The sequence below is a fragment of the Schistocerca piceifrons genome, chromosome 8 (genome assembly GCF_021461385.2).
Source record: "Schistocerca piceifrons isolate TAMUIC-IGC-003096 chromosome 8, iqSchPice1.1, whole genome shotgun sequence".
Lineage (NCBI taxonomy): Eukaryota > Metazoa > Arthropoda > Insecta > Orthoptera > Acrididae > Schistocerca > Schistocerca piceifrons.
Genome location: NC_060145.1, coordinates 153,469,397 through 153,495,180, shown reverse-complemented (window position 1 = coordinate 153,495,180; position 25,784 = coordinate 153,469,397). Strand labels below are relative to the sequence as shown.

At 43.6% G+C, this 25,784-nt stretch overlaps 1 protein-coding gene across 1 annotated transcript in view; it reads left to right on the top strand.

Annotated features, from left to right (window-relative positions):
- Positions 1-330: 330 nt before the first annotated feature.
- Positions 331-25,784, top strand: part of LOC124712148 (UDP-glycosyltransferase UGT5-like) — a 48,219-nt gene continuing 22,765 nt past the window's right edge. Inside the window, exons 1-3 of the mRNA XM_047242445.1 lie at positions 331-364; positions 9,852-10,101; positions 18,752-19,341. Coding sequence (XP_047098401.1) covers positions 9,852-10,101; positions 18,752-19,341 — 840 coding nt within the window. The 5' untranslated portion in view covers positions 331-364. The remainder of the gene's footprint in view (positions 365-9,851; positions 10,102-18,751; positions 19,342-25,784) is intronic.

The following is a 25,784-nucleotide window of genomic DNA, read 5'->3' as shown; positions in this document are numbered from 1 at the left end:
GTGGGACTTTAAGGGCACACTGCATATCACTTAGCTGTGTTTGACTTGATTCATAAGATAGCAATTTAAGATTTCCGAATTCTGACCAAGCGCTACTGACAGCTGTAGATATCTTGGAAATACGCTGGAAGAACAACGAGGCACGTCATCTCGTGCTGCCAGATAAGTAGCCTTACTTTCATGATGAGACAGCGAAATATAACGATCTGCAGGACGCTGCCAGATAAGTAGTCTTTTCATGATGAGACAACACTGTAGCCCACGCCACTTTCCGGCTGCTGATATAAATACTCAGGCCGACCATGCCGAAGCAGTAGTCTTCCTACTGAACTCTCTGTGGGCCGCGGTATCATTCTTCTACAAGGTGAGCTTCCGTTGCTATATATTATCAGACATACTGCACGCCCTATCGGATAAAGGCCTCCCTCGACATTTCCTTATACCCATCAACGTAGATTCAGCACATTTTCGAGTGTCAGCTACCTACGTCATCTTTGCTGTCGGTTTGTATCTCCTGGAATCCAGTTAAATACCGGGTAGTTATAGTTAAAGTGCAGCTATTCACTGAGGTCCACTGTGGGCTGTAATTATCGTATGGCAGTGAAACTCGGTAGATATTCTGATGCGTCAAGGTGGTGGTAATTTACGCTGAAAAAAATCAGTTCTAATTTTGGCCACCAGTTGTAAATCTGGCGCTGGCAATGCAAGAATGACATATAGAAATCTTTCCGTAAGTAATGCATTAGGAACGGAGCGTGTGCAGAAAAGGTCAAACAAGTGAGAAAGACATAAGTTTGATTTTATTTGTAATGGCCACTTACACAGTTTGTTGAATATGGCTACTGTAGACGCGGACGAGATGCTGTACGTCGCCAGATTTACACCTGGTGGTCAAAATTAGAACTTCCAGAGTAAATCGGTTCCATATTAAAGCATTAGTAGCATACCCATCAAGTTTCGCTTCCGTACAACTCACACTGAACATCTGTGAGTAGCTGCATTTTAATTATAACTACCCAGTACTTCCCTGTTAAGTGTACCATTGATCCCTATGGCTGCATATCCCTCACTGTATTACCATTACAATCCAAATTACATCTTGCACTTCTCTACTCCAGTCAGTAGTTTCTATATCAACTGTTTTCCCTAATAACGCCCAGTGCTCATATCTCGATTTTCAACAGTGAAATGTTAATGTTCTCCTCATTAAAACTCATATCGATGTCATACGTCACTTTTGGTAATACCAATCGTAAACTTTCTTTCCCACGCACGTTTAATTTGGAATATAATTTCCCAAAGGTATTCTAGTTCATTTTCATTTCTTTAAATTTCTTTTTCTGTCCTCCAAAAGGTGTCTACGGCTGTCCTAAATACTAAAAGTCATCCACTGTTTCTACGACTTCGTTGTTATTTTGTACAATTTTCTTTTCAATATGTAAATTTTATAAGATTATTATAATTCGCTTTCAGACCTACATTGAAACTTGCTCTATCAAGATCTATCATTCACCATCGACGTTTAGGTGCATTAGACGCAAACGGTATGACGTCATCCGCAAAACGAAGTTAGTTTGGACATGTTTCATTAAAACGTAATTCTAATTGTATTTCTCAATTTAAGGAATTTTTAACTTCCTCTATGATTGCGCACATTACACTTGCTGATAAGTAATCTCCTTGCGTTATTTTGCTTTCTTACTGCTGTTCAACAGCTGCTTAACTTTATTCCGGCGGCGAGACAGAAATGACAACGCGTAATTAAGAGTCATGCATATCTACAACAGTTACTTTACTAATTGCTGCTCATCAGTTACTTAACTTTATTTCGGTTACAACATCAGACACCAGTTAACGTGATTTTAATCCGAAACTGCAAACTTCGTCTGCGGGTTTGGATCAAAATAATTTTTCTCTTCTTTTCAGAGGGTATATAAGAGAAGGAATTCCCTAAACTACATCTTGGTTCTTGCTATGCTCACGTAAAACTGTTTATTTTGTTCACTTTTGCTGAAAATGTTTTTCGAGGCGCAAACAAGTCTCCGACTTTTCAAGGTGTACAGATTTTTACGTAAAACCTGTATGCCATCAGACAGCCGTCGAGACACTGTCCACGTCTTTCACTTACATCATGTGATCAAAAGTATCCGGACACCCCCAAAAATACGTTTTTCATATTAGGTTCATTGTGCTGCCACCTACTGCCAGGTACTCCATATCAGCGACCTCAATAGTTATTAGACATTGTGAGAGAGCATAATGGGGCGCTCCGCCGAACTCACTGACCTGGAACGTGGTCAGACGATTTGGGGTCACTTTGGTCATACGTCTGTACACGAGAATTCCACACTCCTAAACATTCCTAGGTCCACTGTTTCCGATGTGACAGAGAAGTGGAAACTTGAATGGACACGTACAGCACAAAAGCGTACAGGCCACCTCGTCTACTGACTGACAGAGGCTGCCAACAGTTGAAGAGTGTCGTAATGTGTAATAGGCAGACATCTACCCAGACCATCACACACGAATTGTAAACTGCAGCAGTATGACAGTGGTGAAGTGAGAAAACGTGGATTTCATGGTCGAGCGGCTACTGATAAGCCACACATCACGCCGGTAAATGTCAAACGACGCTTCGCTTCGTGTAAGGAGCGTAAAAATTGGACGATTCAACAGTGGAACAACGTTGTGTGGAGTGACGAATCATTGTACACAATGTGGCCATACGATGGCAGGGTGTGCGTATGGCAAATGCCCGGTGAACGTCATGTGCTAGCGTGCGTGGTGCCAACAGGAAAATTTGGAGGCGGTGGTGTTACGGTGTGGTATTGTTTTTCATGGAGGGGGTTCGCACCCCTTGTTGTTTTCCGTGGCACTGTCAGATCACAGGCCTACGTCGATGTTATAAGCACCTTCTTGCTTCCCTCTCTTGGAGAGCAATTCAGGAATGGTGACTGCATCTTCCAATACTATCGAGCACCTGTTCATAATGAACGGCCTGTGGCGGAGTGGTTACACGACAATAACATCCCTGTAATGGACTGGCCTGCGCAGGGTCCTGACCTCAATCCTATAGAAAACCTTTGGAATGTTTTGGAACGCCGTGCCAGGTCTCACCGACCGACATCGATACCTCTCCTCAGTGCAGCACTCCGAGAAGAATGGGCTGCCATTCCCCAAGAAACCTTACAACACCTGATTGAAGGTATGCCTGCGAGAGCGGAAGCTGTCATCAAGGCTAAGGATGGGCCAACACCATACTGAATTCCAGCATTATCGACGGAGGGCGCCACGAACTTGTAAGTCATTTTCAGCCCGGTGTCCAGATAATTTTGATCACATAGTGTATTTCAGATGACTTTAATAATTCCTGACTGCTTGTTTAAATGCATGCAAGTTCTCGATTGCACACGACAAAATTAAGGTCTTTAGTGGTTACCTTTTCAATTAAATACTGATTTCGGTGGACGCTGCATGGAGACGAGCGTTGGCGAAGTGTGCCGCACAAGCTGACTAGCGTGACATCGCAATTTCCTTGCAGGACCCGTATATATCGTTGGCCCCACGGTGCATGCAGTTGTTGTGGTTGGTTGATTGGTTGATTGGGTGAGGGGACCAAACAGTGAGGACTTCGGTCCCATCGAGTTAGGGAAAGATGGGAAAGGAAGTTGGTCGTGCCCTTTCCGAGCAGCCATCCCGGAATACACCTGAAGCGATTTAGAGAAACCACGGAAAACCCAAATGAGGATATCTGGACGTGGTTGGAACCGTCGTTCTCCAGAATACGGGTTCGTTGTGCTAACCACTGCGCCACCTCCCTCTGTAGTTGCAGTGGTGCGTGTGAGGACGCGTTTCAGTGGTTCTGCAGACTGTGAAACGGGTAACGTGAAGGAGCAACGAATTGTCATCAAATTCTGTTTCAAGTAGAAGAATACTACAGCTGAAACCCATCGCATGCTGACAGAGGCATTTGACAAGAACGCACAATTCACGACGTTTGTAACAGGTTTGGGCTGTCGTACCGTACATTTCAACGGATTCTCGTCAATGAACTGAACACGAGACGCATTGCCGCGAACTTTTTCCCTTACCTTCTCAGCAATCACCAACGAAACTTCGGGATTCAGACGTGTAATGATTTGTAACAAAGAATTTGAGAGTGTTCAAAATTGTTATCTAGAGTCATAACGGGTGATGAATCTTGGGTCTACGGTTATGACCCTGAAATGGTGCAGCAAGCATCACGATGGAGTATGCCATCTTCGCTAAGGCCGATAAAAGCTCCACAAGTTTGCAGCAACATGAAGTCAATGCTCATCAGTGTGTTTCTGGGAATAGTGCTTAACGAGTTTGTTCCACCTGGTCAGACTGTCAATGGGTGGTTCTACTGTGACGTTTTGAGGCGACCGAGGGAAAATGTCCGGCGCAAACAGCCTAAATTGTGGAAAAAGAAATCCTGGTTGTTGCACCATGACAACGCACCCGCACTCACATTGCTCGTTGTGAAGAAATTCCTGGACAAAAACCACTTGGCAACTGTCCCCCACCCTGCCTGCTCGCCAGACCTAGCCGAGTGCTACTTCTACATGCCCTGAACTTAAAAACTGCGTTGAAAGGATGACGTTTTGACTCGACTGAAGACTTGAATCACAAGGGGTCCTGAGCACCCATCTTCCTGCGGACTTCCAGGAGTTCTTCCAAGAATGAGAAAAACGCTGATAGCGTTGCATACATTTCCAAGGTGACTACTTTGAAGGTGACGGAGAACTAGAGGACGAAAGTACGGCTTTCTGATTTTTACAATGAAATTCTCGGATATTTTGGCTAGCATCTCGTATTCTCTTGCATTATTTAAAACAGTCTGACAGTGCTCAGACAGTTTTACAATTCCATACGTGTAGTAACCAACTAGTTCAGACTTAAAAGCAAAATCTGAAGTGGATTTTCTCTTGGAATGGGATTTTGTTATGGTTCTAAGCGACTTGTCACTAAGACAGGCTAACATTTGAGAGTACAAGATCAGAGGAATAAATGTGATGACGTCTTTGCTAACAAAATCCTGAATAGCTTCATTTATAACAAGTAACCTTCTCATCCCCGATCCTTTACAGAAACGAACTTTCGTGTTTAAGATAGCTACAGACGACTGCTTTACAAATGAGTGAATGTGTTACATATTTGACGTTAAGCATGTAAAACCTTTGTGGTTGAAAACGCAAAAACAAATGCTCGGTAAGTGTTACACTGTTTTCCTTTCATTACTTTGTGTAGCTGTAGGGAGAAAAAGACCAGAAAAGGATTGAAATAATATTTAAAGTTCACTGGAACTCGCTAAAAGCTTTCACTACAAAACACTATATGAGCATAGTCTGGGCAGTATTTCTGCTCAGATTTAAGAAAAGCTTGTTTTTCACTCATCTCAATCTTTATGACGTCGTATCTCCTGAAATACGGTCAGCAAAGTGTGCTGTGAATGGAGTTGGTTATAAAGAAATAATAAATTAAAACGTCATGCCTAATGCGTTAGTTTTACTGCATGAACAGCCAAATGGTAAGAAATATACTTTTCCTTTCATTATCTTATGGGGCCGTCAGTGAGAAAAACTTTAGAAAACGTTTGAAATTACATGTAAAGTTTGCTGAACTCGCTTTTTCTCAGACTAAATATAGTCTTGGTAATTTGTAGGCCGTGAGTCACACTGCCTTGAGGCACAAACACAGTTTCAAACTCCAATTTTTTATTTATTGTATTGCGTCTGTATTGTAAGATTAATGAGTTGATTATGACAGCATTTTAAATTTTTCAATGCAACCAATAGCTATATGAAATACTGAAAGTAAAGTTTTTGTTGCCCCCGAGAAACAGGCAACCTGCAACAAGTATATGGTGGTAGTTCAGCAATATCGACATCAGCAGCGTGCTGAAGGACGTCGACGCAGAGTGTTTCGTGCTTTTTCTTACAATACAGCTTAAAGGCAGCCAATGCGTGTCTGCAACGAACCACCGCTGAGGGACAGTTCGAAGTGTACAATACGCTGTGTCAAATTTAAGTTATTATCATCTATGGAGGTACACTGTTCTTGACTTGAGATGTGTTCTTTTAGGGTTCAACAATCAATATCTTTTTATGAAATTAACGTAAAGGCACCATATCTCTTCATGAATAATGACGTTGGATAAGAATTTTCAACCTGATGACCACACAAAAATGTATGTCTGGCCACTCCCTTGATTTCTTTTCTCAAATGCTATGAGTGGGATGCGAAGTAGTAATATATCTTGTTCTGCAGCGTTGTTCATGCCTTACAAATGGTCTGTTGTGCTAAATCTGCTTCTAAAGCCAGGTCGCTCCTTTGCCTGACTAATATTTGAGATTTTTATGTTTTTCCTATGTCACTGGAAATAGATTTAGAGAATATCCTACATTACAGAGAGGAGACAGACGGGCATATACTTTTTGAGTGGATAAGTAGGTGTACGCAGTGTTCCCTTCACATTACCTATGCGGTTATTCAGTGTAAAGTCTCAGGAGTTTTGGTGGATCCTAAGGTGACCATCTCAGAATTTACTCATATCTGGTACATGGATACCGAGTGTCTTAATAGTAATAGTGGCAAATGTCACTGTCCTAACTCAAACCATTTTTGATAAATTTAGGTTTCAACGCTCAAGGGTATGTACCCAGTCATTAGACAGGCACTAATTTCTATGCTTTCAGAAACCTGGTACTGAGCAATGAGTTGGCCTACAGAGATCGGATTTTTATGTATCTAGTATTTAGGCTACGTAGTTCGTATAGTGTATAAAAACTAGGAAACATCGTTCAGATTTTTAGTGAAAAATGTTGAAAAATATACTTATTCCACGCTGTGCTTTAAATTTGTGATTTTTTTAAAAAAATAATATGACTCTGCACAGGGAAATACTACAGGCCTCAGCTTGTACACTGTAACTCTTTAGTTCTGCTATTAAGTAGAAATAATTATGAAAATAATTTGGCATTGCAGTTACTGTTTCTTACATTCACTTAAAGGTGACCTTTTTACAGTTCTGACTTACAGGTCAAACACAAACATTTTTAGGAACAGTTTTTCAAGGAATATACATGGTTTCTATTAACCAGTTTCCTATGGTGGTCGTTATGGATGGTATATATAAGTGGCATTTTATAATTATTCTTTGACAGTGAATAAAGTGAGTTAGTATATTCTTTTCTGACCTGAGATTGCTACCAGATTTGTAAACATATCAGAAGAAGATCAAGTTGAGCTGCATCTGTCTACGTACCCCTCCAGAACTTTGACGTTCGTCAAATTTGACGTTTTTTGGCGATGGAGTCGCCTTTAAGTGGAGGTAATAAAAACTAATTGCATTGCCAAACGCTTTTAATTATTTATACTTAGTAGTACGACTAAAGAACTACAATGCACAAACTAAAGTGTATACCGTTTACTAGCGCAAAGTTACGATTTCTCAAAAATCATATTTAAAGCACAGCATGGAAAAGTGTGTTTTTCACGTTTCCATAAAAAAATCTGAATTATGTATCCTACTCTTTCTACATCGTATCAACCTAGTGGCCTACGTACCAGATGCACAAAAAATTTAGGTCTGTAGGTCAACTCATTACTGAGTAGTAGGTCTCTGAAAATGGGGAAACTTGTGTCTGACTAATGATCAGATACACGCCCTTGACACTTCAAATTAGTCTGTTTAATAGTTTTACTATTAAGACATGTATATATCCATGTACCAATTATGAATAATTCTGAGATGGCCACCTTGCCAACAACCCCTGTGAGATTGCACAGAATGACCCTAAATGTGTTAAATTTGTAATTTCTTTTTTCTCAATGAAGGAAACTAGTGATGACGTTCAATTATTCTTTCATCAGTCCATATCTGCATGGATGACCAGTACTATAATTTTTGAAATTTTTTTAATCAACTGTATTGAGTACAACTAAAATGTACCTCTCCTGCAAAATTCTGTGAATAGTGTTTGTTGAGTTTTGTTAAAACGGTCCTCAATTTAATGAGGAACCATCGAAAAGTGAGATATGTGCAACCTTTTGGAATAATGCTAAGAAAGAACGGAGCTCTGTTGAGTGCATTACCTCCAAGCGCTTCACACTTACGATATCCCCTTCCTGTATCACTTTGCTTGCTTCGTCAAATTCAACATGCGCGCCATGCAGACTAATCATATCTGAATATCACAGATTTGCACCGTGACTATAGGTAGTTATGTGCCCAGAGAGAGTGCCAAGCCGGCCGGAGTGACCGTGCGGTTCTAGGCGCTACAGTCTGGAACCGAGCGACCGCTACGGTCGCAGGTTCGAATCCTGCCTCGGGCATGGATGTGTGTGATGTCCTTATGTTAGTTTGGTTTAAGTAGTTGTAAGTTCTAGGCGACTGATGGCCTCAGAAGTTAAGTCGCATAGTGCTCAGAGCCATTTGAACCAATAGCGCCAAAAAACAATAACATAACATTTTTAGGGATGACACGCTATCCTAGTTTTCTCGTTTTCTCTTCCGTTGCGTCCAGTGCGAACGCTTTTTCACGAATACAAGCGAATGTTACTGCACACTAGCGAACTGCCTTGCGAGTGATCGTTGTATTTGCATCCATTTGCTCTGGCGTAAGGAAGATCTTAAAGACAAAGCACAAGCTAAAGCTAAAGAACGACGGTGAATGAAACCATTTCTGGCTCATACATGCAAACCTTTCTGATAAGGGAAACTACGGAAAAGTCAAACCATGAAAGCCTAACTGTGTTATTTGGCCCACTTCTGCAGAATATGATTTCCTTTTGTGAATACAAAAAAGTTTTAAGTCATGTGTCTTCTGACTCGTTTGATGCGGCCTCCCACGAATTCCACTCCTACGTCAACCTCTTCACCTCAAAGTAGAACTTTCACCCAACGTCCTTAATCATTTGTTGGATGTATTCCTGTCTCTATCTTCCCCCACAGTTTTTACTCTCTGAGTTCGCTCGGATATCAGGGACGTGTTCGTAACACATGTCCAATCACCCCGTACATTTTCCTTGTCAGAATTTTCCACAATTTCTTTCTTCACTGATTCTGCAGAGAACGTCCTCATTCCTTATGTTATTAATCAACCTAATTTTCAGCATTCTTCTGTAACGTTGCCAGTCGATATAAGAAAAGAAAAACAGTATTATTTCAACTGGATTCTTATTGAAAGAGATTCCGCAGTGGTTAGCACAGTGGACTCACTTTTGGAAAGACGACAGTTCAAATCCGAGTGCGGCCATCCACATTTGGGTTTTCCGTCGCTCCAGGAAAATGGTGGGATGAATCGTTTGACAGCGCACGACCATTTCCTTCCACATCTTTGAAACATTCCGAGCTTGTGCTCCTCTCTAATGACTCTGATGGTGACGGGATGTTAAACTCTAATCTTCCTTCCTTCTTCCTTAAAATATATCCGAACATATTGCGAGGAATTTGCATTTCGTTACTCATAACCTGCTCTCGGATACTGGTTAGATAACAATAATTTTAAAAGTTATCAAACCTCGTGGAATGATTCCACGAGGACTGTAGATTGTCGTCTGACAGGTACGCTTGTTTGAAAACCTCCGTTCTCCTTCTACCTCTTGATACGACATTCTTTGACACGTAGAAGAAACTTCTAGTTGTTACTTTTGTTTTATATTGAGGACGAAGCTCAATTCCTGTGACCTGTCAATAGTTGACCCTATTCCGTGTTAGATATGCTGATCATCTGCTAACGAAAGGTTAGATTCAAAATACTGCTGCTCAATTTACATTAAGTAGATATTTATCTCTGAGGTTGTGAAATTTACGTATATTGTTGCAGATGAAAGGCAACTGGCTACTTGCTTTGGTGGTGCCCACGGCGTGTGTCCTGTTTGCTAGCCATGTGGACACAGCGAACGTGTTGGCTCTTTTCCCCCTGCCAGCAAGAAGCCACTGGTTTTCCCTCAAACCACTCCTCACTGGGCTGTCCCAAAGAGGTCACAACATCACACTGCTGATAACCGAGTTGGAGGAAGATATACCTGAAAACTGGGACGTTTTCAGAATTCCGCCGGTACTTCCAACGATCTGTAAGTAAACGCACCTGTTGTTCTCGTTATATGGTCGTGAGCAGTACAGTATCTAAATTTTGTTGCAATGGGGCGATGTAAAAAGAATAGCTAGTATTTCAGATGGAGTTACCCATTCCCTCTACATGTTGCTTATTAGGTAGTGTCTCAGAAGGACATGCTGATATCCTTTTCGACAGTGACAGATCCTGAAAATCTGATTCTATTAGTTTTCACATGGAACAAATTGGAAACTCTGTTGTTGGAAATTTTGGTTGATTTGTTATGAACGTCTGCAGGAGTATAAGGGAATAATAAAAAAAGTTTCTCTCCATGTAGCCCTGAAAACGTGAGATTTGTGGAAGGTAATCGAAAACCTTGTTTAGTATCCGGAAGCGCTATCTCCACAGACTCTCCCTGCGGTGTCGGGGGTTGTCATAGAACTGCGGCCCTTCCTTTCCTGTCGTAAAAGGCGTCTAATAGTCTTTGTTATTGTTCTTGTAACTGTTCCTCGGAATTTTGGAGGTTTCTGCTCTTTTCACTTTTTTAAACGCATATTCCCTCAAATTTTTTTTGGTTTTTCAAATTCTACTCCTCCTTTGGGTTTGACCTCCACTTTCCAAATTTTACCGAAGTGCGGGCCGTTTGGGGAACGACGCCTTGCTGTGGTGAATTACGTCTAAGCTGTGCGTTGTTATCTTTTATACTTACCACTCAAGTGGATCTACCACTGCACCCCAAATCCAGTACGGAAGTCAGTCCGTCTTGGTGGGGTTGTTATGTACCTTCTCGATGACAGCCCCCTGACAAAGCAGGGATCGCACTGCCGATGTCTGCGCTGTCACCTCCCCGTGTCAGCGAAGCAGTAGGTGCCTGTTTACTTCGGGGTACCGGGACTCTGGGCACGGCTACTGGCTACTGTTTCCCGTGGCCTTTGCCCTTGCTGTGGAGAGAGACTCAAATCGAAGTGGGTGGCATCGGGGCGGATGATCCGCAATGAAACGGATTAAACGGTGGCCGTGCCAACACGGCCATCTCATCAGTCAGGAACAGTGATTTTAGTTCAGAGGTTTACAATCCTACTGCATTTCTGTTACTGACCATACCTAAAGACCAGAGCCAGGAAAGGAGAAATGGAAGTGGACAGTTTGTCGAGTTCTTGGTTTGTTCCCGCACTGACGGGGGCTGTTTCGCTTCAACGAAGCCAATGTTTTTCATTAAAAATGTTGAGGATCTGTTTAGGGAGGTTGTGGCAATAGAGAAGGTGAGAAAAGGATCTCTACTGATCAAGACGTCGCACGCCAACCAATCATGGGCAGTTCAGGCCTTCTTCAGTGTAGGAGATATACCAGTCACCGTTTCTCCTCATGACAAGCTCAATGGAATTCAAGGTGTTATCTTCCATCGGGACCTAACGCTGCAAACTGATGAAGAGTTGTGTGCTAATCTGGCGTGGCATAGAGTTCGCCGCATCCAGAAGGGACCCAAAAGTAATTAAGTGGACACTGGAGCATTTACCCTAGCCTTCGACGGAAATATTTTAAGTGAGAAGGCTATGGTGATGGTTTATAGGTGTGATGTCAGGCCTTATTTCCCTCCTCCAATGAGATACAAGTGCCAAAGTTTCAGACACATGTCCTCCCTCTGTTCAGATGAGGCTACCTGTAGGGCACGTGGACAGGCATCCCGTGAGGTCAGCCGTTGTGACCAACAATGTGTCAACTGTATGGAACTTCGCAGAGACACGACCTCTGGTCCCAATAAAACCCACAACCAAAGGCTTCATCACCTTCGTGTCGGCAGCATGAAACATATCCTCAGATTCTTAAATCATATTTGCATGGAGGGAGTATTTCTCTCTCAGTGGCGGGAAAATATTATTATTTCTGTCCTGAAACTGGGAAAGGACCCACATATTTTAAGTAACTCTCGGCCAATCTCTCTGACGAACGGGCTGTGTAAGCTATTCGAACAAATGGTCAACCACCGTCTTTGTTGATGGCTTGATGCTACTAGAGGGCATGTATCACGGTTCCAAAGCGTCCACCACAGATCATCGGTTCGTTTGAAACCCGCAGCGCACAATGCTTTTGCGCATCGCCAACAACTGATTAATGTGTTCTTTGACCTACAGAAGTCATATGATACCACCTGGCTACACCACATTCCATCTACACTGCATGAGTGGGATTTCTGAGGCAGTTTACCCATTTTTATCCAGAATTTCCTATCTTATCGATGTTTTCGGCTCCAGATAGGTTCGGCTCTAAGCAACTGGAGTCCCTCAGGGATCAGTTCTGAGCGTAACGCTGTTTGCTATCGCATCAGTGGCACCGTAAACGCATTGGGCCCCACAGTCCCTCCATCACTGTGCACAGATGAGCTTTGCCTGTACTGTGCCTCTACATCACTGTGCGCCGCTGAGCGCCAGCTATCAATTTCCTCCTGCAAAATCACGAGTTATGCACTTTTATCGACCCCAGTCTGTGCACCCGCATCCAGAAATTTATCTTGTTGATCATTTACTTAAAGTCAGCTATTATTAGGTATTTTATTTGACCACAAGCTAACTTGGCTGCTGCATGTCCGCCGAATTGCATGGAGAAGCTGAATGTTCTCCATTTTCGTAGTCACTCCGCGTGGAGCGAGGACCACACCCTTCTTCTGAGATTTTACAAAGCGCTGATTTTATCTCGCTTGGACTACGGATGTGTTGCCTATGAGCTTGATGGACCCTATTCACCACAAAGTCGTGCAGTTGATAATGGGTGCCTTCTGTACGAGCTCTGTTGAGAGCCACCTGGCGGAAGCCAGTGCCCCACTGCTGTGGGTTAGACGACAGCAGCTTCTCGCAAGCTACGAAGTCATAATCTGTCAGATGCCTATTCACCCACGTCTCTTAACTCTGTCCCATAACCAGCAGTTCAGACTGTTTGCGCATCGCCAAAAACAGGGGAGACCATCTGGGATCCGACTCGATATTCTACTGAAGGACCTCCAGCAGCCTCTGTTACACTCTGTTCCTACAGTTCCTCCTCGACACCTCTCATGGGCTGTACCCTGCCCTGTGATATGGATGGACCTCTTCTGTAGCCCAAGAAGGATACTGATTCTACCTTTCTCCAACACCTGTTTCCTTCAGTCCTCCATGAGTATTCTAAACCGGTATGCATCTACGCAGATGGATCGAAAGTAAACGACAGGGTCGGTTACGCTTTTGCACACGCAAGGGGACACGAGAAGCACAATTAACCGAGTCGGTTGCCATATCCCAGGCTTTGCGGTACGTCAAATTCCAGACCACGGCGATCTTTCTGATCTGCAGCGATTCCATGGGTTGCTTAAAAGGCATAACACTGTGCTGTCCCAAAAATCTTTTGGTCGCCCACAACCTTCATATGGACACCGAGTCACACAGGCATTCCAGGAAATGAACTCGCTGGTCGTCTAGCTAAAGACGAAGCTACAGGTGATACCGGACACAGACTTAAGATTACAACTTCGACGCAGTATTTTGAGGCTCTAAGAACTGAAATGATTGGAGACTGCGACCCAAAACAAGTTGAGAGCCATGAAAGGGCCCACTAAGGTGCGACATACATCTTTCCAGGCCTCTCGAAAACATGCTATTGTGATGTGCCTACTAAGGATCGGCCACACGAAACTCACCCACGAGTTCGTTCTTTACCAGGAGGATCCTCCTCACTGCAGCTGAGGTAGTCTACTGACGATAGCGCATGTTCTTGTTGAGTGCGCCCTGCTGGCCGATCTACGGCATGCTCTCAGCTTGTCTACCTCACTACCTCAGATGCTTGAGGCTGACGTGACAGCCTTTACCAGATTGTTGCATTTCCTGAGGGAGAACGGATTTTACTCTAACCCATGTAATGCTCTTCCACTTCCAGTGTTTGGGATGGTTGTGAAGACGAAATCCTCTTCCTGTAGCGGGTCCCCACCAAGCGACTGCAGGTTACTTTCTTCTCCTCTCACCTTGCTGTGCCTTTAGATCCCATTTTGTAAGATGCTTCCTGGGTTATCTCTGTTTTCTTTTACCAGTCGTGTTACAACTATTGTCAAGCCCTTTTAAACTCTTTGATTTGCTTATGTAGTTTGAGTCCTCGTTTTTTCCGCTTTTGCGTTTTTACGTGTTTCTCTCATCATAAGGAGGGACTGATGACCCTGTAGTTTCGCCCCTTTTAACACATAATTATCAGATCCTCTAGAGATAGCTACACAGCTAGGAGCGGAGGCGTTTGAGAGATAACTCCGAATATTTGGTTACGAAGAGCCACTGAATTCATTATGAAATATTGCCCTAGTTACGGCATATGTAATTTAATTCTAATCAGTCTTAGACTTTGTCCATGGCCTGCCTTCAAAAGAAAAATTGCTTCACACCTTACGTACTGTATTCTTCACTGTACACTCCTTATCTGTTAAAGGTGGTGGTCCACAAGTCGTTCTCGTATTCGGACGCAATATGGCATTGAGTTTCGAATTCTTTCCAGCACCAAGGACCATCTCGTAAATGTCGAAATGACTAAAATGCTCTTCTTCCGGTTTCGAACCATATCAAAGGGAGTGCTGTACACTTCAATTTGAGATAACCCAGACAGAAAAATCCCGGGGAGGATTGAGGTCGGGTGATCTTCAAGGCACAGACCATGCGGGGGATCTTCAAGGCACAGACCCTGCGCAATCTGTTCATCTTGGACCATACTGGCGCATTAAATGTCCTCTTACAGCAGCAGAAATATGTGCACCAAGATGCACCTACCACATTCCCCAACCATGGGCTATGGGTGAAATTTCGGTCCATTGAAATAAGGAGTTAATCGAAAAGATTACGTTTGAAAAACGTTTGTTCTAACAGGGCAAATATTTCATACTGTAGTAAGTGGTGGCTCGTAAGAACAGCCAATCCCAGTTATCTAACAAAGTATAATTTTCTTTTTTGCACCTCAACAATTTCCAATCGATCGATTTCGGCATTTATGTTGATTTCAATCACGCATGGATAATCATGATATGATTTATCATTCACTCTAAGAGGTAAAGGACGACACATCACGCGGAAGCTATTCGAATGGGATAGAAAGCTGTATGTGATGTGCTTGTACAGACGAGCAAATTGTTACAATATCAGAAAATGGGATGATTTATTAAAGAGAAAGAGCTTTACAAATTGCCGGCCGGAGTGGCCGAGCGGTTCTAGGCGCTGAAGTCTGGAGCCGCGTGACCTCTACGGTCGCAGGTTCGAATCCTGCCTCGGGCATGGATGTGTTTGATGTTCTCAGATTAGTTAGGTTTACGTAGTTCTAAGTTCTAGGGGACTGATGACCTCAGAAGTTAAGTTCCATAGTGCTCAGAGCCATTTGAACCATTTGAAGCTTTACAAATTAAGCAAGTTGAAGACACCTTTGATCCACCTCTGACCCTTATGCAAGCAGTTATTCGGATTAGCATTGGTTGATAGAGTTATCGGATGTCCTCTAGAGGATATCTTGCTAATTCCTGTCCAACTAGTGCGTTAGATCTTCAAAATCCGGAGCTGCTTGGAAGCTCCCGCCCATAATGCTCCAAACGTTCTCAGTTGGGCAGAAATCCGGTGCCCTTGCTGGCCAAGGAGGGGTTTGACAAGCTTGAAAACCGGCAGTAAAAATTTTCACCGTGTGTCAACGGGCGTTATCTTGCTAAAATGTGAACCGATAATGTGTCACCATAAAAGAGAAACAAACAGTGCGTAGAATATCGTCGACGTATCGCTGTCCTGTAAGGGTGTCGGTGATGACACCAAAGGGGCCTTGATTCGAAAATAAATGGCGCTCTAGACCATAATTTTTTTATTTTTGTTTAAATCTTATGGGACTTAACTGCTAAGGTCATCAGTCCCTAAGCTTATACACACACACCCATGGCCGAGGGAGGACTCGATCCTCCGCCGAGTCCAGCCGCACAGTCCATGACTGCAGCGCGAAGACCGCTCAGCTAATACCGCGCGGCTTTAGACCATTATTTCTGGTTGTCGGACTGTATGCCGGGCGGCAGTCAGATCTGTATTCCACTGCCGGCCGGAGCATCTCTAGACAGTCCGGCCTGGAATCTCATTGACTGGAGTAGAATACCGCTTCGAAATGAGCCCTGATGACAAGGGAAAACGCATCTAGAGACGCCCAGATAGCAATGAGCTAACTGTCGCCCATCATACTGGCCCGACAACCGGGAGCGATGGTCTTTGGTCTTCACAGAAGGATCAGTTTGGTTGACATCAGTGCCACCTTGACAGCACAGCGGTACGTCGACGTTATTCTACACCCTGTTTTGTTTCCCTTGATGGCAAGTTATCCTGGGCTTACATTTCAGCAATATAAAAACCGCCTGGACACGCCTAAAGTTTCTACAGCTTCTCTTCATACTTGCCAAGCCCTACCTTGGCCAGGAAGGTCGCTGGACCTCCCCAAACTGAGGACGTTTGGGGCATGATCGGCAGTTCCCTGGAACCAGTTCGGGATTTTGATGATCTAACGCACGAATTGAATAGAATTTGGCATGATACCCCGAGGAAGACATTCAGCAACTCTATCTTTCAGTGCCAGCCGAAAAACTGCTTGTATATGGCCCAGAGGTGGACCATCACTGACTTGCTCAGCTTGTGAAACTCTTTCTCTTCAATAAATCATACATTTTTTCTGAAATTATAATCATTTGTTTGTCTGTACACGTACATCACCTCTACCGATTTCCGTTGCGTGATGCGACGTCTTTGTTCTCTTACAGTGTACTTAATGTGGTATATAAAACAATTACCATTCCTTCATATGTGGAATACTAATTACAATTATATTGTTATGGCACAGATAGTAAGGGGATGAGAATTATAAAATGTCATTAAAACTCATTCACCTTGTTACAAGCAAAGTGCGGTCATGCCAGAGACGGAAAGAGAACCAGGAAATTAGCGATGTGTCGCATGTGTTTCACGCCTCAGCACGTTAGAATACCGCGCCGAGAGAGAGAGAGACGCTGAGGTCGGCAGAAAATAGCATGGGATAGAAAACCAGCAGAAACGTGTACTGGAATGGCTTTAGTTCTATTGAGTTGGTGCATAAACTCGTAGCGTTTTTCCATAAGTTGAATAAGTGCAATAGATACCCATAACAGAGACTTTAGGCGTCAAGAATATATTCTCCTTCACTATTTACGACGGTCTGCCAACGTTGCGTTATCTTTTCGATTCCGAGTCTGTAGAAATCACATGGTTTTGAGGTGAAGAACTTGTCCAGCGGTGATCGGAGCACATTTTCATTCGGAAAGGAAGTTTGTTAAAGGTTGTTCGATAAAGAGCGGGAAAGGAGAAAGCCAGAAGGCGTCATATCAGCTGAATATGGCGGGTGCGGTATGACACCCAATCCATCTCCTGTATAACATTTTTTTCTAATCTAGCAGAACGCTAACGGACGTTATTGTGGAGTAGGATCACTTCATGCAGTCTTCTTGGCCGTTGTTCTTGGATCGCGTCTGCAAGACGTCGCATATGTTCACGATAAATGTCAGTAGTGATGGTTACACCTCAGGGAAGCAATTCGTAGCGCACCACACGATCGCTGTCCTCCCAGACGCATAACATCATCTTTTGCGGATGTCTGCAGGTCTTTGTACAAGGAGCTGCTGCTTAGTTTGGGCTCAACCATTCCCTTCTTTTCCTTGTGTCAGTATGAAGACTACATTTCTCGTCACCACTAACAACAAAGGGTAGAAATGGAAGGGGATTTTTCACGAGCCAATTGATGACGAGCAAGCAGAGATGCTCAAAGGCCACCCACTGACGTTTGTGATTTTGGCTTAGGTCATGCGGTACCTTCACATTCGATTTTTGAACCTTCCCCACAGCATGTCAATGTCGCACTATGGTATAATGATAACATCTTATTTACCAGTTCTAGAGTACAAGGACGTGGATCATCGTGGATTAATGCGTTTGAACGATCTTTATCAAACGCCTAAGGTCTTTCTAAAGTGGAGAGGCACTAATGTCAAAACGGCCCTCCTTAAAACGAGAAAACCACTTATCTGCCTTGCTGTGTCCAATAGCATAATCCCCATACACGGCGCTGATGTTTCAACTGTCACCCCTCTACTGAACTCAAACAGAAGAGTATGTCGTAAAAGTTACGATTTTTGCACTTGGCATCCCATTTTCCAGCGTCCACACCTCCACTCAGTATGCCCATGTGAAATAAATGACCATATGAAAACTCAAATAGCAACAGTGATCTGCAAATAAAAAATGTCAACAGGTAAATAAACCCATAGCAACCGGAATACCAACATGCAAAACCAAAACACTACTAACTTATGCACCAAACTAATATTACCCCATCTATTCACCCGAGCTATTTTTTGCTATCAATTATCATACAATTTGAATGTTATGAAATCAAATTTGTTCATCTTTCCAGCCTAAGTTGATAAGTTTGATACTTTCTTACGGAGAAGGTGATATTGTTGCAGGGCTTGTTCGCTTCATCTTGCTGGACATGTTACAGGTATCACAAAGTTACATATATCACACGAAGTTGTCTGTGCATTCATGTTACTAAAAAGTATTCTCTGTTTTACAGCATGAAGGTGTATGAAATCTATGGTATTATCAGAGTCTTTTCTTTTACAGTAATAACCCAAAATACGATGGTACTAAGATCGATGAGAGGCAAAAAGCTATATGACATGTTGCTGGACATGGGCATCGAAATGTGTGAAAAACTTTTAAGGCAGGAAGCTGTTCAAAAACTGATGAATATTAAAGACAAAAAGTTCGACCTGCTTGTCATGGAATACTTCTTCATGAACGACTGCTTCTTAGGATTCTCACACAAATTCAATGTGCCCGTTGTCGCCTTGTCTTCTGTTGGAGCGTTTCACTGGGTAACAGATGCAGTTGGCGAGCTAAGCACGCCATCATACATTCCTGATATTTTTAGCGACTATACAGACCACATGACTTTCTGGCAGCGTTTAGAAAACACCGTGGCTGTGACGTACGCAAGGTACGCTTATAATTATCACTTCTTACCGAAAATGGATGAAATAGTCAAAGAGAATTTCAAAGATCCTGCGATGCCTCGGCTGTCAGCTCTGAGAGCCAACACCTCACTGATGATTGTTCAGAGCCACGTGAGCTTCAGTTATCCCCGACCTCACTTACCCAATGTGATTGAGACCGGCGGAATGCACATCCAGCAACCAAAGGCACTACCACAGGTAAGATGGCGCTTTCTACAATGTTCTACAGTTATTAATAAAATACACTGAGTACCTTAAATGATTTCTCTCCCTTACTCTCCTCCTGACATCCACACAGGTATTCATTCTCCCCATCCCCCTTCCTCTGTCTCTCTCTCTGTCTCTGTCTCTCTCTCTCTCTCTCTCTCTCTCTCTCAGACACACACACACACACACACACACACACACACACACACGCACGCGGGCTCAATTGGTCCAGTCCTTATGTTCCTGACACTACTGCAAGCGGTGCTACCTATGAGCGAGTGTCAACGGAACGTAATGTACAGATCGTCGGGCAAAGGGACTACCCGCATACAGTCACTGTGCTGCTGTGAAACGTGAGATTTCGTGTCTTGCAGTCCTGTTAAATAGGGTTGGAATTGGAGCCGCTGTTTGATTTGGGTCTCTTCTTGCCTGTTGCACAATGTAGCGGCCATCTGCTGCTGTAGTTAACCACTGTCGACCGTCTCCTCTCCTTCGGCAAGCAGTGTCTGTGTTTCGGAACGCTCCCCACGCACGTGAAACAACGCTGTCTGCGCTACTAAAGTCCAGGGCTACACTCGTCACACTTCGTCCCCCTTCCATCTTTCCGCAGATCTTCACAGTGTGAAATCGTTCAAATGCTATCTCCGGGCCGTGTTGTAATGAAGAACACCATCACAGTGGACTGTAACTGTTTCCTCATAGGGACACTATCTTTTCCCACTCCTTCAACTGCACCGTGTTGCGGGCCAGGCCCATTTGGCGCTATAGGCAGGCCGACCTCACGCCATGTGACGTCCAACTTTCTATGCATGACTGCAAGACCTCTAGCAACATACTATTGCAGTATCGTTCGTTACATTACTTTATACAGGGTGAGTCACCTAACATTACCGCTGGATATATTTCGAAAGTGTACACGATCGAACAGCGGAGGAGTGGTACTCAAGCCTCAACTTTAGGTTACAATATCTCCGGATGTAATTAACATTTTACAATGCAACAAACGGCACTGATTACGTGTTTGTTTATATGTTCAGAAGTGCTAACTAAACTAATGGGGTTCTATTTAAAAAAACGTAGGTTTGTGTTAAAAAACATACTTCCGTGCATTTTTTTATAGTTTGTATTAACCAATTACACTAGCCCCTCTCCTCACGTTCGGTCTGTGGTATCGATTCGTCAGTATTTGATGTGGTTTACGAAATATATCCAGCGGTAACGTTAGGTGACTCACCCTGTATATCCTCTCCTGAAGTTTTGAAGTGCAGTGTAGCTCGAAAATTTAACTCTACTGAAGTGAGGGACACGCCGAACAGAAACACTTGTATCACTGAAAGAAGGGCCAACTGGTGTCCAAGCGAAGAACCCTAAGGCGATGGTGCCGAATTACCCGCAGGTGACGTCCTAGACGCCGCATCTACCAATGATAGCGCCCAAATTACCGCAAGTTATCCTGTGGTTCCCAAGGACCCAATTCACCATACTATGGACGAAAAATCGGTATTCTCTGTTTTGGAATACTTAAACATGTAAACTATGAAGCCAGCAGATCTACATTAATGATCTAAGACATTATGCCCACTGCCCACCACGAAACTGAACGACTCCTTATGGAGTTGCGGGGACTGACGATGTAAGGAAAGTATTCAAGCGGAGCAGAGACATATGGGGAAACATTCTAGCGACGATACGAGCCGCAAATGGGGAAAGCCGCCGACATGAGCGACTTCGATTAATAGCAGGTTGTTATACCCGGCGCCTCGGAACGAACATATCGGTAACGACTACGCTGGCCTCGTGCTAACGCGCTACCATTGTGAATATATCAGGGAAGTGGTTGAAGGACAGTGAAACCACGAGAGCGCGAAATTATGTTGGACATCCTTGCCTCATCACAGACCGATGTGTAAAGCAGGACAGGTGGAGAGTGCAACAATGCTGGTACATCCACAAGCGTTTAAAGGCACACCGTTCAGCGCCCGTTGTTGGACACAGATCTCCATAGAAGACGACCCCTATGTGACCCACGGTATCACAACGTCGTCGTCAATAATTGACGACTGCACTGAGGACGTGAAAATCGAGATTTGACTGTGGATCAATAGAAATCAAGTTGATGCTTGTGTCTGGGTATATCGACATCCACTCAACCGAGTCCTCAAGACATGCACTGGGCCACGGACGCTGCCCAGTGGGGGCAGCATTATTCCGTGTGGGGCATTCAGTCCAGGGAATCTGCGACACTACACTACTGACAATTAAAATTGCTACACCGGGAAGAAATGCAGATGATAAACTGGTATTCATTGGACAAGTATATTATACTACAACTGAATAGTGATTACATTTTCATGCAATTTGGGTGCATAGATCCTGAGAAATCAGTACGCAGACCAACCACATCTGGTCATAATAACGGCCTTGATACACCTGGGCATTGAGTCAAACAGTGCTTGGATGGCGTGTACAGGTACAGCTGCCCATGCAGCTTCAACACAATACCACTGTTCATCAAGAATAAGTGACTGGCGTATTGTGACGAGCCAGTTGCTCGGCCACCATTGACCAGACGTTTTCAATTGGTGAGACATCTGGCCCGTACAGGACCTGCAGCATGCGGTCGTGCATTAAACTGGTGAAATGTAGGGTTTCGCAGGAATCGAATGAAGGGTAGAGCCACGTGTCGAAACACATCTGAAATGTAACGTCCACTGTTCAAAGTGCCGTCAATGCGAACAAGAGGTGACCGAGGCGTGTAGCCAATGCCACCCCATGCCATCACATCGGGTGATACGCCAGTATGGCGATCACGAATACACGCTTCCAATGTGCGTTCACCGCGATGTCGCCAAACACGGAAGCGACCATCATGATGCTGTAAAAAGAACCTGGATTCATCCGAAATAATGACGTTTTGCCATTCGTGCTCCCAGGTTCGTCGTTGAGTACACCATCACAGGTGCTCCTGTCTGTGATGCAGCGTCAAGGGTAACCGCAGCCACGGTCTCCGAGCTGGTAGTCCATGCTGCTGCAAACGTCGTCGAACTGTTCGTGCAGATAGTTGTTATCTTGCAAACGTCCCCATCTGTTGACTCAGGGATCGAGACGTGGCTGCACGATCCGTTACAGCCATGTGGATAAGATGCCTTTCATTTCAACTGCTAGTGATACGAGGCCGTTGGGATCCAGCACGGCGTTCCGTATTACCCTCCTCAACCCACCGATTCCATATCCTGCTAACAGTCATTGGATCTCGACCAACGCCAGCAGCAATGTCGCGATACGATAAACCGCAATCGCGATAGGCTACAATCCGACCTTTATTAAAGGCGGAAACGTGATGGTACGCATTTCTTCTCCTTACACGAGGCATCACAACAACGTTTCACCAGGCAACGCCGGTCAATTGCTGTTTGTGTATGAGAAATCGGCTGGAAACTTTCCTCATGTCAGCACCTTGTGTGAATGCTCTGAAAAGCTAATCATTTGCATATCACAGCATCTTCTTCCTGTCAGTTAACTTTCGCATCTGTAGCACGTCATCTTCGTGATGTAGCTATTTTAATGGCCAGTAGTGTAATCGAAGGCTCCATGATAGCTGTGGATTATGTGAACATTATGGCTGGGCATTTGTATTGCTTCATGCTTGGCGTCTTCCATCAGAATAACTGTCCGTATCATAACGCCAGCATAGAGCTACAATTATGTGAGGAACATGATAATGAATGAATATGCTGGCCACTAAGTTCGCCCGGACTGAACCCTATGGAACACGCTAGCTCTGCTCCACAAAGCACCACACGCTGTTGGACGCTATCTCCGGTCTCACAAAACACCATCCAGTTATTTACGGAAAAAGCATAACCTGTGCGTAGACGTCCGGTGTCTGAAGCCATATGCCTCCAAAAATGAGGAAATAGAGTAACCTGTGCGTGAACATCGGTGTCTGGTACCATATACCTCTGGAAATCTATCGCGGACTTGTTAGATCCCTGACACGCACAATCGCTGCTGTATTGCATTCAAAAGTGGACTCACACGCCATTAAGTAGGTGAGCGTAATGCTCTGATTCAGCAGCAGCAGCATGCTTTGCATAGTGACCTGTGAGTCTCCTTCTCAACTTGTGAAGCATCTCTTAACTTCAGGAGTTTCCTCGCCACTTATGAACACTTCTTCATTAGTCTTGTACCGACCTTCATCCTCATGGGACTTGATTTATCCCCATAATGAGTTGTCCAGTGGGGTCAAGTCTGAGTTTTGTGAGGCTTGAGATTTTGCAGAACTATCTATATGCCCTATACAGTAACCACAAAACTGTTAATCAAGGAACTCACATGCCTGAAAAGCAACATGTGCTGGAGATCTGTCTTTGTGTAGCCATGTGTAGCCTATATCTGTCTAGTCCTTGATCTGAGCTATTAAGAACGTTTATAATGTCTAATAAAAAAAATTTGTACTTAGCTCCCTTAAAAAACTATGGTCTGAAAAGGGATCGTCATGACATCATACTTGATATCATGAGATTTTTTTTTTCCTTTCCAGCTTTGCACATAACGGGTATTTTTCTTATACCAGGAAACTATACTCGTCTTGTATGAACTGTGATTTACCGCTCATTGATCAGATAGTTTTTTGTGTGATGCTCATCCCTTGGAAACTGATTAAGCGACAGTGGCACATGCTTCCTACAGTGTTTTCTTAAGTCCATCAAGCGGTCTGTCTTTGACAGTATTTCAAAGAAAAACACTTTTCTCCCAGTCAAGTAGGAGTAAACAAAACAATGGAAAATCCAGAATGGAGTGTAATAATATTAGAGAAGGAAAGTTGCTACTCACCATATAGCGGAGATGCTGAGTCACGATATGCACAACAGAAAGATTCACACAATTATAGCTTTCAGCCATTAAGGACTTTGTCAGCAATAGACACACATACACACACGCACACACACACTCACACAAATGCAACTTGCACACATGTCTACACTCTCAGATAACTGAAACCACACTGCGGGCAGCAGCACCAGTGCATGATGGGAGTGGCGACTGGGTAGGGGTAAGGAGGAGGCTGGGACTGTGAGGGGGAGGGATAGTATGGTGGGAGTGGCAGACAGTCAAATGCTGCAGTTTAGATGGAAGCCAGCAGAGTAGGTTGGGAGGAGGAGGGGGTAAGTAGTGGAAAGGAGAGAAATAAAAAAAAAAAAACTGGGTGTGGCGGTGAAATGACAGCTGTGTAGTTTAATAAGTCGCACCTGCAAAAAAATAACATGAATTCTTTACAGACGAATGGAAAACCAGGTAGAAGCCAACCTCGGGGAAGATCAGTTTGTATTCCATAGAAATGTTAGAACACACAAGGCAATACTGACCTTACGACTTATAATAGAGAAGACAAATTAAGGAAAGGCAAACCTACGTTTCTAGCATTTGTAGACTTAGAGAACGCTTTTGACATTGTGGACTGGAATACTCTCTTTCAGATTCTGAAGGTGGCAGGGGTAAAATACAGGGAGCGAAAGACTATTTACAATTTGTACAGAAAGCAGATGGCAGTAATAAAAGTCGGGGAGTATGAAAGAGAAGAAGTTGTTGGAAGGGAGTGAGACAGGGTTGTAGCCTATCCTCGATGTTATTCAATCTGTATATTGAGTAAGCAGTAAAGGAAACAAAAGAAAAGTTCGGAGTAGGTATTAAAATCCATGGAGAAGAAATAAAAACTTTGAGGTTTGCCGATGACATTGTAATTCTGTCATTGTCAGCAAAGGACATGGAAGAGCAGTTGAATGGAATGGACAGAGTCTTGAAAGGAGGATATAAGATGAACATCAACAAAAGCAAAACGAGGATAATGAAATGTAGTCGAATTAAGTCGGGTGATGCTGTGGGAATTATATTAGGAAATGAGATACTTAAAGTAGTAGTCGAGTTTTGCTATTTGGGAAGCAAACTAGCTGATGGTGGTCGAAGTAGAGAGGATATAAAATGTAGACTGGCAATGACAAGGAAAACGTTTCTGAAGAAGATAAATTTGTTAACGTCGAGTGTAGATTTAAGTTTCAGGAAGTCTTTTCTGAAAGTATTTTTATGGAGAGTAGCCCTGTATGGAAGTGAAACATGGACGATAAATAGTTCAGACAAGAAGAGAATAGAAGTTTTCGAAATGTGGTGCTACAGAAGAATGCTGAAGATTAGATGGGTAGATCAGTAACTAATGAGGAGGTACCGAATAGAATTGGGGAGAAGAGAACTTTGTGGCACAACTACATAGAAGAAGGGATCGGTTGATATGACATGTTCTGAGGCATCAAGGGATTAGAGGGCAGTGTGGATGGTAAAAATCGTAGAGGGAGACCAAAAGATGAATACACTAAGCAGATTCAGAAGGATGTAGTTTGCACTACGTACGTGAAGAAGCTTACACAGGATAGAGTAGC